The sequence below is a fragment of the Episyrphus balteatus genome, chromosome 2 (assembly GCF_945859705.1).
Source record: "Episyrphus balteatus chromosome 2, idEpiBalt1.1, whole genome shotgun sequence".
NCBI classification, from domain to species: Eukaryota; Metazoa; Arthropoda; class Insecta; order Diptera; family Syrphidae; genus Episyrphus; species Episyrphus balteatus.
The window spans coordinates 75551588-75567485 of NC_079135.1; the positions used below are offsets into that span (position 1 = coordinate 75551588).

General features: G+C 29.2%; 1 protein-coding gene across 9 annotated transcripts in view; it reads right to left on the reverse strand.

Annotated features, from left to right (window-relative positions):
- The window catches only part of LOC129910830 (proton channel OtopLc), a 92184-nt gene that overhangs the window by 54585 nt on the left and 21701 nt on the right, over nucleotides 1-15898 (reverse strand). For 6 of the 9 annotated variants that reach the window (XM_055988408.1, XM_055988406.1, XM_055988411.1 and 3 more), the window contains exon 2: nucleotides 1579-1953. In XM_055988408.1, the coding sequence (XP_055844383.1) occupies nucleotides 1579-1725 (147 nt within the window). In that variant the 5' untranslated portion in view covers nucleotides 1726-1953. Of the gene's footprint in view, nucleotides 1-1578; nucleotides 1954-3262; nucleotides 3380-15898 lie in introns of those variants that run through there. The other 3 variants (XM_055988410.1, XM_055988415.1, XM_055988407.1) reach the window with 2 other exon arrangements.

Sequence of the window (15898 nt, forward strand, 5' to 3'; positions counted from 1 at the left end):
TTAAGGTAACTTGCCAAAACATCGTAGTGCATTTTTTTTACACTACGGTTCATTGAATTAGAGACATGTAAAATTGTTAAGTGCTTTGTTGGGCAAAAAAGTAATATTTTCTTTAAAACTGATGAAGCTGAGTTAAAATTTTTGAATGCATTTGGTAGCAGGGTTATACAAGGTCCCGTAACACAAAATATATGGCTCCGATTTTTTTTATTATTTTTCTGATAACAGTCACCACCTACCCTATCTACCGTTTTCGTTTCGACGTTGACTTTTGAGACACCCTGTATAAGTACAATTTATTGAAGTAGTCTCGAGACAAGAAAAATAGAACTGAGGAGGGTACTAAATACCTCCTTTCAGGCGGGAGGGACATTTTACTAAAAGGAAAGTTTAATAATTAAAAAAAAAAAAATCTATGCTGGAATATTGGATGGCAACCCTATTACTTTTTACTTTTTGCTAGACTATATTTATGAAGTCACACTCGTCTGGATCTTAAACTTATATTATTCATAAGAAAAATTAATTAAAATTAAAATAAATAAAAATATATTTTAGGTGAATTAAATTTGCAAAAAGAAATGTAAAAAAAGTGAACTTAATGTGAATAAACTTGCAAATTTAACCTTGTTGCGAAACCAAACGATGACAAAAGCATTCGCAATATTAACTTTAATTTAGAATACCTAAAAATCCCTAAATTCGTAATTTTTATAAAAATAAATTATTCAATATTTTGTATTGATATTTGCAATAAGTATCACAAGGGTGCAAAAATAGAATTTTATAAAAAGAACTGTTGTGTCATAATTGAAAAAAGCTTTAAAATTAAAGAAAGGACAATTGTTTTAATATTTAAAGGTATGTATGAATTAATGAACTAATTTAATTTACATGCATATTAAAATTATTTTTCTGTTTAAGAAACTTACGATATTATGATCAATAAATATTAGTGACCCCTTGAAAATGTAAAAAATGTAAAAAAAACAAAAAAGAAATTGTTCGAGTTTTATAACGATGAATGAGTGTAAATGCGATTGATGTAAATAAAATTATGTAAGTGTACAAAAAAATGACCAAATTGAATTCCAATTTTATGAAAACTTCAAAGCAAAAATATTTAGATTTTTTTAAAATTTTATATACATAAATGTGTATTTTGTAAAGTATTTTTTTTTTGTGTTTCAAAAGTGTATATAAGTTTATTTGAAAAAATATAAATTTATAATAGAAAAAAAAGTACTTATTTGGACAAAATACGTTGTGATTAGATAATACTGTTTTTTTTTTTAGGGGCAACCATACTCGTGCAAGGACCACAGCCGAATATAACAAGAAAATCCGATTTTTTTTGCTCGGGATACATGTATAAAATATTCACAATTAAATAAATTACAGAAAAAAATATTATAATTACTCATGAAAAATAAACATATAAGAAAAAATTGTATATATTAATTACAAATATTTATTAAATTATTTAAAAAGACAAAAAAATTAATAAACATATAAAAAATATATACAATCATAGGTACAGTATGAAAATTCCTTGAACGAGTTAAATTGCTCCCATACCTTAACAACCGTCCCGACCTGATTTGATTCTGCCGACTGTCTGTTGTCAAGCAAATTAGCACGTTCCATTGGTTCCAGAGCTACTGATTCACGCTGTTCACAAAGAAGACGTTCTCGCATTTCATGTATATAAGGACAACGCTGCATTCCTTTTTCTTAGAAAAGTTTTGTATAATATTGTCGGTAGGTATACGAATAAATACAATAAAGATATGTCGAAAATGTTTTCTTAAATTTGTTGTTGTTTGTTTTGATTTTTATAATATTAGAAAATGTTGTTGATTGATGATTGTTGTATAGTTTCTTTTTAAAAATCCATTATAAAGAGTTTGTAGTCTATATTGGTAGTATTAAAAATTGGTCCATCGAAGTTAACTGTAATAAGAAAAAAAAAAAATAAAATATAAATATTTTATTGATGAAATATCTCTAAGAGTAAAATAATTTTAAATTAAAAGGTCTCCTGTTTAAAAGGGTATGAAATGAACCTAAAGTTTCAATATATCTAAAAATTGTCTTGATAGTATTCTCCAGTAAAAAAGTTTCTTTGAGAAACGTCTCCATATGTCATGGTTGTATAAACTACGCCCAAAGTTTGCCAAACATCCAACGTCCATTAAATAGGTCAACATACTTAAAAAAAAAATATTCATCATTCTTGAAACATGAAATCCTATAAAATAAAAATTATTTTCAAACACTTTACGTTTCTAACACTTTTTTCACAAGTTGAACATTATATCATTTTCGAAGTAGTCTCTCTCTCATCTCATCTATTCCAAGGTTAAAGAACCTAGTTGTGCAAGTTTTTTTGAGTTCCAAACGATGTAATATTTAAGAATAAAAAAAAGAATACCACTTAAAGTGGCCTTGTTTTCTATGTATGTTGCAGGAAAAAAGTTCGTAAAGAAATGACAGCAGGCACTATCATATTTTTTGAGTGAGACGTCATTCTTTGCTGCTATATAGGTGAAATTGTTTTTGTTTTCTTCTCAAACATGACACAAGGCATGTGTTGTGTAGTGAACTGAGTGTTGTGTTTAAGTACAAGATAGAAGAATAAAATAAAATTCAAAACATAGTGGCGCTTGGAATGGCGTATACTGTACATCAAAGTGTTCACAAGAAAATTCAGTTCAAAATAGAAAGTACAAATTAGTGATATTCTGTTATATTTTATAAAGAAGTCTGCGCTAGAATATTTTGAATCTGTGCCAGGCATTTATCATTTTTTGAACATAATGGGCAGAGACTGGAAAAATGTTGAAGAATTTTCTCAAAAAGTGCAACAACCTATTAGATTCCATCACAGATTTTTGTGCAAGATAGAATCACTCATTTATCGACATGAGTTTTCATGTGGTTATTTGAGTAGAAAAAAAGTTTTTGCCATTCACACAGCAAGTGCATATGAAGATACTTACTCTTTTATGGTTGAAGGTTGCAAATGGTTGAGACATGACGATGTTAAAGGGACGTAGAATCGAATAAGTTTTGTTTTCTCGATTCCTGTTTCCTGACATGTTTTTTTTAGGGTTCAAAATTTGTAGTGAAGTTTTTTTTTTTTCAGAGTAAAAAGTTTGACACTTAAAGTATTTTAAGAATTTATAAACAGAATCGTAAAATTTTTTACAGAAGCTTTTTTCAGAAGAAAATATGGCTGCTGACAATGTTTTCCATGTACCTTTAGATCAGATCTGTGAAGACTCAACTGCGACCTCAATTTGAACCAAACTAGTCTAATTCGTTTGTCCATGTTTTTATCCAAGTTTGTCCACCTAAAATTTTCACCCAAAATTTTCGATTTTTTTTTATGGTAAGTCTTGAAAATTTGCACTGAAATATTGAAAATACCCTAAAATTATAAAAAATCGTTTTTTTTTCCAAAATTCAAACTGATTTTGTTTGTGCACCTTGAGTTCTTTACAAAAATCATCGCTTGTCCACTCTCCATTTATGAGGACACAACTCTCATACAAAATATCATTTTTTCTAAAATCCACAACAATTAATTTTTCTCAAAAATGCAAACGGCCATCGTTTTTCCACCTCGAAAAATGGATACAAACCAAAAATTATTGTTTGTCCACCCAATGTTTAGGAGATAATCAAAATACAAATTTTCTAAACTTCCCTACAAAAGTTACGCATACACCACAGTGTACTGAATATTTCAAAGTCCCCTCAAATCCCCAAAAATTACTTTTTTTCAAAAATTCTATTTTCACCTCGAGTTCTTAGTATATCTGTCTCAATAAGACTACCAGATTAGCTTAAGCTAAAAACCGAGAACCTCGATCATTACCCACAGGTTATAGATATTGGGCCATATTCATAATCGTTTTTAGACTGGGGTTTATCCAATGTTATTTGATTAGCATAAACTCCAGTCTTTCTTAGTAGCCAATTATGCAGCGTCTATGAATAATGAATATGCACCATTAACTTTTATTAACTGGGTTGCATTGGTAGTTGGATCAATCACTACTCTTTGATGTCTTTTAGAAAACTGAAACGTGACATCTTTTTTCGTGAACCAAAACTCAAAAACGATCATCAGAAATATTGGCTCCGTATAAAATTTATTTTATTTCTTGTAACAACAAATAATGAAATCCACCCAAAGCTAAATTTCATTTTACGCATAGAGATGTATGTACTTCATAAAGTCTATTTTATATAGGTACTAACAAATAAATACCACTTAATTAAATTAAATGATGAAAACTCAACCACAAACACAGAAATACCACTTACTCTTAATATTTTTGCTTTAAATATATTCTAACTAAATAAGAAGGTTCTTATACTAATTTAAATAAAAATTAACACCGGATATGATGTTTAATGTGCGGTTGTTAGATTGTCATAATAAATTCATAAGTATTATCTCACTGAACATTTGTATAAAAAAAAATTCATTAATTTGAAAAATATGCGACAAAACTAGTGAAATAGTTTACAAACGCTTGGTTAGAACAATAGGGCTAAGCTGTATTTCATTTTACGCCTGACTGATTTCAATGAACTCATTGAATAAAATCATTGCCACAAGTCTTGTCACACAAAAGTAGCTTTACATTCTACAATTGCAAAACAAATCGAGCCTATTAGGGGTTTGGTGGACACCGACAAAAAAATGAGGTAATTTTAAGCTTTTCATTTAAATCAATGATAAAATTACAGTGTTAACAACTATGATCTTGATTTATCAAACAGAATTAAAAAACAAGCGGGACATTAGTACCCGTAAAAATGCCTCATGATTTTATTAATAAAAATAACCTAACCGCTGATCTTTAGCAATATGTACATAACTCAAATTCACCTTTTCATTTTGTTTTTAAATCTTTTTGTTCAGTGTATTAACAAATAAGAGCAAAAAATCAGGGTATTGAAATCGAAAAAAATTGTCTCCATCGACTTCCACTTTCAACATATAACTTATTTGGTTATTTCCAATTAAATCGTTGTTGTCCACTGATAAACTATTTAGATACAAACATACAGTATAGACACATTTCTATAGATTCATTAGAGACCATTGGATACGTTGATCTAGCCATCCATCAGCTGATATTATGATGAAATTCATTACTGAAAGTGAAATAAAAATGTTGATCAGCACCAAAAGCGACTTATTTAAACTAAAATGACAAAACAATTTGCCGACAATCTGTTGATTGACTCGCTTTTAAATTGTGAAGCTATTTTACCATTGCGAATAAACATTTCCAAAAATTAATCAATTTGCTTGGTCTTCTAAACAAATGTGATGGTGCTGCTGACTTCAATAAATGATGTCACATGACAAATTGTTGATATTTTTTTTTTTTGTGGGAAACGAACCAAGAAGAATATTATTAATGGATTGAGCTTGTTGAATTTTGTTCGATAGGAATCGTCATAACTTATTATTTTGTTTTATTTGAAAAGAAGTGGCATGAGAAACAAGTGGCATTAAAAAAAAAAACTAATACCACATGTTGAACATGGGACCGAAAAAAAATGAGAACAATTTTTTAATTTTATTGCAGAGCTGTTTACCAAAAAAAAATAGTTCTTTTTTTCATCAAAAACTCCAAAACTGTATAGATAAAAAGTTTCCATTTTCAGAAGTCAAAATGAATATGGTCAACAAGTGACCTTAAATTTGTGGCTATTTAACAAGCAGCTTGAAATTTAAAAATAATGAATCTAAATGCTTAAGCTTTTAAATTTTCTTTTTTAAAAATAAAACACCATTTTCAGTATAAAAGTTAATTGAAAAAGTTTACCTTTTTTCACACGTGATGGCTTCATTAAAGAAGTATTTTTGGAAAATTATACACACACCCACTAGTTGGCCCCGAGTGTATTCCCAAATATTATCCATAAACCAACATTACCATATTGTTGTGTGTTGACTTCAAAATTCTATTTTTGTTTGAATAAACTCCTCCATACAAGGTAGGTATATTTTGTATACTTTTGTTGTTCTGGAGTATACGGTTAAAAATAATATTCAAATTGTTATTGTGTTAGGATTCTGGCCGGATCAATATTCCTATTTCCCTGTTTTTTATTTTTTTTCGCCTGTGTTTATATTTTATTTCTTTTTTTAGATGTGGTTTCACAATGAATTAATTTTGTTTACTAATAAATCAGTCAACAAGTTGTTGGAAGGAGGAAACTCGATATGATTTGTCAAGGAAAATTGAAGTATTCTTGGATGAACATAATTATCTATAAAATGCGATTTGTATTTATCAAAAAATAACAAAATTTATTTTTTTTGCAGGAAGTTAAATCTAGGAATAACTATTTTTGCAAAATTGAATTAATGTTGTAGAGAATGCGAAAAATGTGGGCCTCAAAAGTCCGTTTGTCTGTCATAATATCTGTCGGTCTGTACAACGGATGCATCAATTTACTTCAAACACTTTTTGGACAATGTATAAAACAGAGATCAGAAATAAATCTCAACCTTTTGAAAGGTTCCTTAATAACTCTTATTTGTCACCATTTTCTATAAAGGTCATAAAATAATAAAATAACATTTATTTTTAAAAAAGAAAATTTTCGGCCAAGGTCTGAGAGAAACCTTTACCTATTTTGTATTTTTTTATGTTTCGGTCAACCAGTGAGATTTATCGCTGAGAGAAAAAAATCAATCTCATCTGCAAATTTATCAATTTCTAGAGACATGGGAGTGGTGCCATATGAAAGTTTATATTCTCAGCTACCCCATAGTGGTATAGTTTTTGGATTTTTTTTCAAATTTTTTTTTTCGAAAAATCCCCGAATCTTTGAACTCTCCTGGAAGCTTAACCGCTTCAGAGCAATTTTTGGTAGTGATGCCAAATGATAGCTTGTGTCATGGGCCTACACTTTGCACATTGTTAGATTTAAAAAAAAACGCCTTCCATGTTAAACCACCACATCATGCCTATTTTTTCAGAATCGGGCTTAACTTTTTTTTTACCTTTAAGTTCTCCCGGTTTGAGAACGCGTGCACTTACAGGGATAGGAGTTGTACCCAAATGTAGGTTAGAGTCCCCGCTACCTTTTGGCATCAAAAAGATTTTTTTTCATTTTTTTTTTTTTTCAAAATTCCGAAATATATCCGTTTGAAGTTGGGCGGGCGAAAATGCTTTTGGAAGCTGAACGCTTTAACCTAGATATTAGAACATCGATCTCCTGAAATATTCAAAATTGCATTGGTTGTGCTTGTCGTCCCAGCGACTCAAATCAAAGTTGAAAACAAATTTTCGTCTTCAGATTTTACTTTAAACGAAAAGAGATATAATCTTGGGTCTAAAGAATTTTGAGAGTCTATTTAGTTCATGCATTATTTAATACATAAACTTAGAAAAAACATCCTTTTCATATTTATTTTTGCAATATAAAGACATTCTTGACATATTCGACATTTTCCTTTGAATTGACAATTTTTGATTTATTTTCAGCGAAAACAGTTAAAGGTTGACCTTTTCCATTTATTTTTGTGTAAAAATCTCAACCATTGAGAGATATTTAAAAAAATACCTACAAAATAAATCTCAACTGATAACCTTTATTTTTTATTTTAAAAAATAAGTCTCAAACCTTAACCGAAACTATTTAAAGTAATGTGGTAACTCTCAGAGAGAAACCGTTTGAAAATAAAGGTTGACTGTTATTTCTGATCTCTGGTATAAAAGGATTGTTGGAATTGATTTTTTTTTTTTGACCAAAAATACCAACTTTGCAAAAGTTTTATTTTATCAAAACCGCTCTTAGGTATATGTTTAAAAAAACCAAGTACACTCCGCTTCAACTGAATAAGCACATAAATTTTCAAAGGTATTTTGTCCATTTTTTCCTAAGATTGAGCTTTCATGTAACATTTGATGATGTTTACAGTTAGCTTGCGATGTTGAGAAACCAAATCAGAAAGAATAATTCTCAAAGTACCGCTATTTTTTTTCGTGTTCTCTTAAAAAGCGTCCCATATGGAAAAATGCGGTTTTTTTTGTGTCAACTGAATAGACACACGGTCTTTCAAGGTCAATATCTTCGTTGTTTATGAGAGTTTTGAGGTGTTTGGCATACCAAATCAAAGGTTGAAATGTTCTCAGTGAGATTTTGTCATTTAATTAAAATTTAAAAAAAAGTAGTAGATTAAAAGCTTTCAATACTGTCGACAGAGCTAAAATAAATTTGTTAACGGAACAAGTACTGACCGGGTCTGCTAAAGCTACCAAAATTGATCGGAGTTTTAGTGTGTTGCCTATTCGTACCTCAAAAATAAAAGTTCGTACAGGAAAAATATGAATTAAGGTAAAAAACGGCAAAAATAGCAGTTAATCGATGAGAAATTTTGAGATCTCCCTCCAAATCATTTGACTCTGGGGCGAAAATCAAACAAAAAGCTGGTGTTTCTGCAAGTGTTTCAACACTCCGCAGAGTAATTAACAGCACGGATCATTTTAACCCATTAAAAGTCCAAAAGAAACCAACTTTAAACAAGCAACAAAAAGGTATTCGTTAAGAATTTTCTAGACTCCATATGAGCTGGAAAAATGAGTGACGCAAAGTGGTTTTTTTCATTTGAAAAAGTTCAAATTTGATGGATTCATAATTGAAGTCATCGGGGCCATCAAAATTGCCCTTTTTCAAATGAAAAAAACCACTTTGCGTCACTCATTTTTCCAGCTCATATGGAGTCTAGAAAATTCTTAACGAATACCTTTTTGTTGCTTGTTTAAAGTTGGTTTCTTTTGGACTTTTAATGGGTTAAAATGATCCGTGCTGTTAATTACTCTGCGGAGTGTTGAAACACTTGCAGAAACACCAGCTTTTTGTTTGATTTTCGCCCCAGAGTCAAATGATTTGGAGGGAGATCTCAAAATTTCTCATCGATTAACTGCTATTTTTGCCGTTTTTTACCTTAATTCATATTTTTCCTGTACGAACTTTTATTTTTGAGGTACGAATAGGCAACACACTAAAACTCCGATCAATTTTGGTAGCTTTAGCAGACCCGGTCAGTACTTGTTCCGTTAACAAATTTATTTTAGCTCTGTCGACAGTATTGAAAGCTTTTAATCTACTACTTTTTTTTAAATTTTAATTAAATGACAAAATCTCACTGAGAACATTTCAACCTTTGATTTGGTATGCCAAACACCTCAAAACTCTCATAAACAACGAAGATATTGACCTTGAAAGACCGTGTGTCTATTCAGTTGACACAAAAAAAACTGCATTTTTCCATATGGGACGCTTTTTAAGAGAACACGAAAAAAAATAGCGGTACTTTGAGAATTATTCTTTCTGATTTGGTTTCTCAACATCGCAAGCTAACTGTAAACATCATCAAATGTTACATGAAAGCTCAATCTTAGGAAAAAATGGACAAAATACCTTTGAAAATTTGTGTGCTTATTCAGTTGAAGCGGAGTGTACATGTTTTTAGATAAGATCTTATCTTTAATGGAAAAACTTTTTTTTTTCAAATCGATATTGACGGTACCTAAATCTCTGACTACCTCCCAAATAACTGGTTACCTACATTTCAACGAATTTTCTTACGCAAAAGCATTTATACTGCCTTAATATAAATCAAATTCAAAGTATTTAAAAATTATGGATTTAAAACAAAAATTCAATTTTAATTTTTTTTTTTAAATACTAACTTACCCCACCCGCTTCGCTGAGTGCATTTGAATCATTTATTTTCAAAACATGATAAGTCCACTTTTTTTCAAAATTACATTATATTTTAATCTCAAATACAATTTTGTGATAGATTGGAGATGAAAGCAAAATTGTGTACCCATTTTAAAAGTAATTTCACATCCGTATATTTTCAAAGTATGATAAGTCCAAAAGCGTTTTTATTTTTTATCTTTTGAACTATAGCTCCAAAAATTAAAAACGAAACGGTATTTTGTACCTAGGCAAAAGTTCTACAAAATATATTTTTTATAAATTTTTCTACACACATCAAAAGAAAATAGAACGTTTTTTCTTCTCCTGCAGAATTTAAAATCATGGACTTATCATGTTTTGAAAATAATGATTCATTTATAAAAAAAATGTAACATGTGTGAAAATATATTCAAACCGAAAAGTGAATTTATATTCATTGCAGTGAACATTTCTAAATTTATTCTAATGTTTTTTGGTTAGATCAATACCTCATATTTTCAACAATGGACTTTGCGCTTTATTTATGGTTTAAGCGAACGTAAGATGAACACAAAATCAAAAAAGCAAGTCTGACGGAATCATTTAACATCTTTGTCTTTAAATTTTCCACAAAAAATTTTAGCGTCTATTTCGAAAACGGTTGATTTTACAGAAAAATGCATAAGGCAATATTTGTAGATAATTTTATGACAAATAATGGGACAATATATGGGAAAAACTGATTTTCGTGACCTTTTGACCTCTATAACGCCGGCACGATATCAATGTCGATTTTTCACATCTTCATTACAACGTCGTCGTAACGAAGGTGTATACCCAAATTCAGCCCAGTAGGAATTTTTCCGCAGATTGGGGTTAAACATGCCTAAAATTACTGGGCTATCGCATCGTGCTAAAGTTTACTTTCATTTAACGAACCGTGATTTTTGTAATTTTTATGTTTGAAAACTCAGTTTGAATCAAATCATTCCTCGAACTTGCATTTCAAACAAAATTCGTTCGTATTGTAGTTTGGCCTTCAGAATCAAGTGGCATTATTGTGTTGTCCAATAACATTACTTAGAAAATTCTGCCGCTGATATATATATACTTTATACCAGAAGAAGACAGATCCAGTGCTTTTTATTTTTAAGATGTTTTCCCCGTACCATCAGAAACCAGGTGCATATGAAAAACACAAACCTAAACACTGAATGACCATACCTTCTTTAATTCTTAACTTTTGGTACTGGGAAAACATCTTAAAAATAAAAAGCACTGGATCGTGCTTCTTCTGGTATAATGTATCTGCCTATATATCAGCCTTCACAAATCAGTTGACACAATTAGAAGTGAAAACGATGTAGTTAATTACCCGACGGAGTTATTGAATTCCTTCGATTAACCAGGAACTCCGCAATAGGAGCACCAATTATATTGCTCCGAAATATCAACCTACCTAAAACTTTGTAATAATACCAGTTTTCCCGTAAGGAATTTAATAGCAGCTCTGATTGAAGACCATATTTTTTGTGGAAAATTCAAAGACAAAGATGTTTTGCTTCATCGAATTTAAATGATTCCGTCAGACTTGCTTTTTTGATTTTGTGTTCATCTTACGTTCGCTTTAACCATAAATAAAGCGCAAAGCCCATTGTTGAAAATATGAGGTATTGATCTAACCAAAAAACATTAAATTAAATTTAAATTCACTTTTCGGTTTTAAAATATTTTCACACAGGTTAAATTTTTATTATAAATGCACTTAGCGAAGCTGGTGGAGCTAGCTATAAACGATAATAATTATAATAATTTTGAAATCCTGTCTGAATTAGGTAATTTGTTTACAAATTAAGCTAAGTTAAATTTTTTAAAAAGCGAGAGTGTTTCATCACTCGTACAAATTGACAGCTATGTAAAGATGGGAGAAAAGGTATTAATTTTTTTTTTATACAAACCATCTACACATTAATACCTTTCAAACAAAAAAAAAAATTAACAAAATCGGACCAGCCAAACGCGAGTTTATCGGCCACACACAGTTAACGAACTCTTTTTTATATATAAGATAAACTTTAAGAAATTGAATTTTTTTTTATTTTGGTTTTGGGTGTTGAATAACAATAACTTCAACATATTATATATTTACTTTAAAATTTAAAAAAATTACATAAGTATTTAAAAAAAATATTTTTAAAAAAATTTATTCGGTGTTTTTTTTTAGAAAATGAGGATGCGTTCCCCTTGATTAGATTTGTTTTTGTTCTTTTGAGTCACATTTTTTGCATCCCTTAAGTGAAGCTAAATATCCCCAAACGATTTCCAAAACCACAAAAATGTTTGACCAAAATATCACAAATTTGAATACATAAACTTTTGAACATTGTTTGACTTCCTAGATTGTGCTTTCAAATTTATTCTTACCTTGATCATTGATGTAGTTTTTGGGCTCCAACTTATCGAAGTAATTCATAATTTCTGCAGATTTTATGAAATACAAGTTGTTTACTCAAGGCTCAAATCAATTCTTAAGAAGCCGTCAAAATTAGAATCGGCAAAACATTCATTAAACTCAGGTGCCTACTCTCATGAAAAACCCAATGCTGCAGCATTTTCTATGAATTTTTGGTATTTTTTTTTTTGTCACAGCAACATTAATTTATTGTTCAACATGAAAAAAATTTGAAACAAAAAATTAACAATTTCATAAAATGACGACCAATGACAAACAATTATACCTTCATTTATTGTTTTTGAAATAAACTCAAATCCACATGAACCATTCTCAAGGTACCTTAAGTACCTAAACATTATTGCATAGATAACCTCTGAAATCAACATTATATTCCATAAGACCTTTCAATAATACGTAATCCACTAGCTACTTGTTATTCCTTTTCAAGTCTGTCTGCACTCGAATTGTAACAAAAAATGCTTTTATCGAAACAGAGCCCTTCCATTTGTTATTTCTACAATATTTACTTGTTTTTTTCTTTCTTTCTGGTTCATGCTTCGAGCTTATTACATTGACAATATTTTCTGCTTATTTTACGGTCTGCAGGGTATGCGATTTATATAAAAAAAAAAAACAACACAAGAATACACAAAACAAAACAAAAGTTTATTCTACATTGTTATGACTTTTTTTTTATATTCTGCATTTGAAATGAACAATATTATTGTGGTTGGTGTATTCACCAAAGATGCTCATTGTATGCCACATAAGTAGTATTTCTATAAAGCACTCACCTACTTTCTTCAAAAGATCTGGCTATAAAGGTTTATTGCACCAGAAAGCAAAATAAAAAGGCTCAATATTGTTATTTTCTTAATGTTAATACAAATACAATGTTAATACAAATTCTGTTATTTAATTTTTTTTAAATAAAATTAAATAATTTTTAAAAATTAGTAATTAAATTTGTAAAGAAATATTATAAATATAAATGTACTCAAATCTGTACAAAAACATGAATGTAAAATGGGAGCAAAGTTCTCCTTTGTTTGAATAAAGTCTGCTTAAAATTTCTCTCGATTAAAATTTGATATTGAATTTTTACTACCTTGTTAACGACTTAATTGATTTTAACGAAATAAGTGCATCTCTTAAAGTAGTACAAGTTGTATTTGTACTTCCATATCTTTGTATCTAGATTCAATTTTTTTTTAGATATATGGATCAGACGCATAATAACAATCAACACCGCAGAACAATTTCGTTAGAAAGTATAAAAATATATAAATTTACATGTTTCATATATAATTTTTCACATCTCATAAAAAATTTAATATTCGTCATGCATTTATTCCTTTTAATAGAGAAGTCGAAACAATATTTCTTATTTGGCTTTGTATAGACTAATTTAAATTATAATTTATTACCACTACCATCTGGAGACTAGAAAATGACCATGTCCAATCTTGGAAATGAGCCAATTGATTTTTTTTTTTTTTTTTAATTATAAGCGTTTAAGTATCTTGCGAGTACTTACGTATAGTGTATGGAAATTAAAGATACACCATATGCCCGTAAAATATTGTTTCACTCGCATTTTTATTTGGGTTACTTTACTTCTATGTTCTATCTTATCGATAGTGAATGGAATTTAAAATTTTTATATTAATAGTGGTGTATTGAACCTTTTTAAAAAAGATTTCTGTTTGAGATTCAATTTGTACTTGCGATGTAAATAATGTAGATATTATAGGGGAAGTTAAGAATTGACAATGACACATGACACTACCATGACGGAAAATGCAAAAAAAGTAAATTCCGCAATTCTCTCTGCCTGTTTCAAGCTATCTAGGGTGGTAGCTTGAAACAGGCAGAGAGAACTGCGGAATTTACTTTAAAATTGAATTTTTTTGTTTTGGTACAAAGCTAATGATTGATTTTAATTATAAATAAAAAAAGGTATTTAGTTCCCATATGACCAAAATCGAAAAAAAAAATTCTTTAAAACGGCTCTCAAGTTTTTGATTTAAAAAATACGTGAAAGTATTGTTGTTTTGAAATAATAAAAAAATATGTTTTTGAAATTTTACTAACAATATCCGCAGTTTTCTTCATTTCTGACTTTCTCAAAAACCACTTAACCGTTTTCAACGCAAATTTTTGCACGAAAACTTTTTAGTATCTATAATTTTAAAGTTAAAAAATCATTTTTTTCAAAAAAATAAATATTTTCAAGGAAATTTTTTGAAATTTAATTTTAATGTTAAAATTAGTACTTTTTTATAGATCGACACACCATAGTGAGTTGGAACGAAATTGGGTTAACAAACTATGACTTCAAAGGTGCCCCAAAATTTGTGTCCAGTTAATTTTACTGCTAAGAAGACTGCACTTTTTTTCAATCTATTAAAATATATTTTATGCGGAGCTCAACAATTGAGAACAATTGAATGATTTCATTCTTATTGCCTTGTTGGTCGTTTGGTAAGAAGTCGTTTTTTTTTATAATAATGTGGTAATTTTCCATGTGGTGCAATGGTACCATTTCAAAAGTGTTCTTTGTCACTAAAAAAAAAACACCCTTTATCAGGAAATATTTTTAGGAGCATATTTTATTATTTTTTTCTATGGTATAGTAAACGTGCATACAAAATTTCATCAGCCTACCACTTACATATTTTCAAAGAGTTATTTTGGCTCTTGTTCTTTAAGTAAATGACTATTTATAAAGAGTGCAATAACTTTTTAGGTGATGGTCCAGGCATATTGCTATTGGCTTTATTCGATCCGGCGATAAAAATTACCTCGAAATCATGTATTATATTAATAAAAAGGTTTCATTAGCTATACTATGATATGCAACAATGCGGGTGCAACACAGAAAAGCTCTTGTATCTACCCTCCTGGATATGTCTCTTAAGTTAGCAGAGCAAGGTCAGCAGAACATATGTTTTGTTATTGGATCTTTTAGTGCTTATTAAGTGCTAATTAAGTGCCCCAAAATTAAATTAAGTGCTCCACTACTTTTGGAGAAAATTAATGTTCTACTAACATGATTTAAAGTTAGCAGAGCAATTACCAGAAAATGCCCTAAACTGCTCGTAGAAAAATCGGGTTTGGTATAATATTTAGGTGCTAATTAAGTGCTCTACGAATCCCAAAAAAAATTTCCAAAAATAATTTTTTTTCCAAAAATAATTTTTTTTTCTGTGATTTTCGAAAAAAAAATTTTTTTTTTCAAACTGTCTTAAATAATTAAGTGCTTAACTAATATAAGGTAAGTACCCCATTTTCCTAAGAATTTTTCGAGATTTTCCATTAAAAAAAAATATTTTCGTTTTCCATACAAATTCATGTTCTGCTAGCTTGAATTTTGATTTTCTCAAAAAAAAAATTTTTTTTTTTTAATGAAAAATCTCGGAAAATTCTTCGGAAAATGGGGTACTTAATTCAAATTAGTCGAGCACTTAATTACTCCATTTGAATTTTGTCAAAAAAAAAATTTATTTTTTGAGAAAATCAAAATTCAAGTTAGCCGAACACGAATTTGTATGAAAAATTAAAATATTTTTTTTTAATGAAAAATCTCGAAAAATTCTTCGGAAAATGGGGTACTTACCTTATATTAGTTAAGCACTTAATTATTTAAGACAGTTTGAAAAAAAAAAAAAAAAATTTTCGAAAATCACAGAAAAAAATAATTTTTGGAAA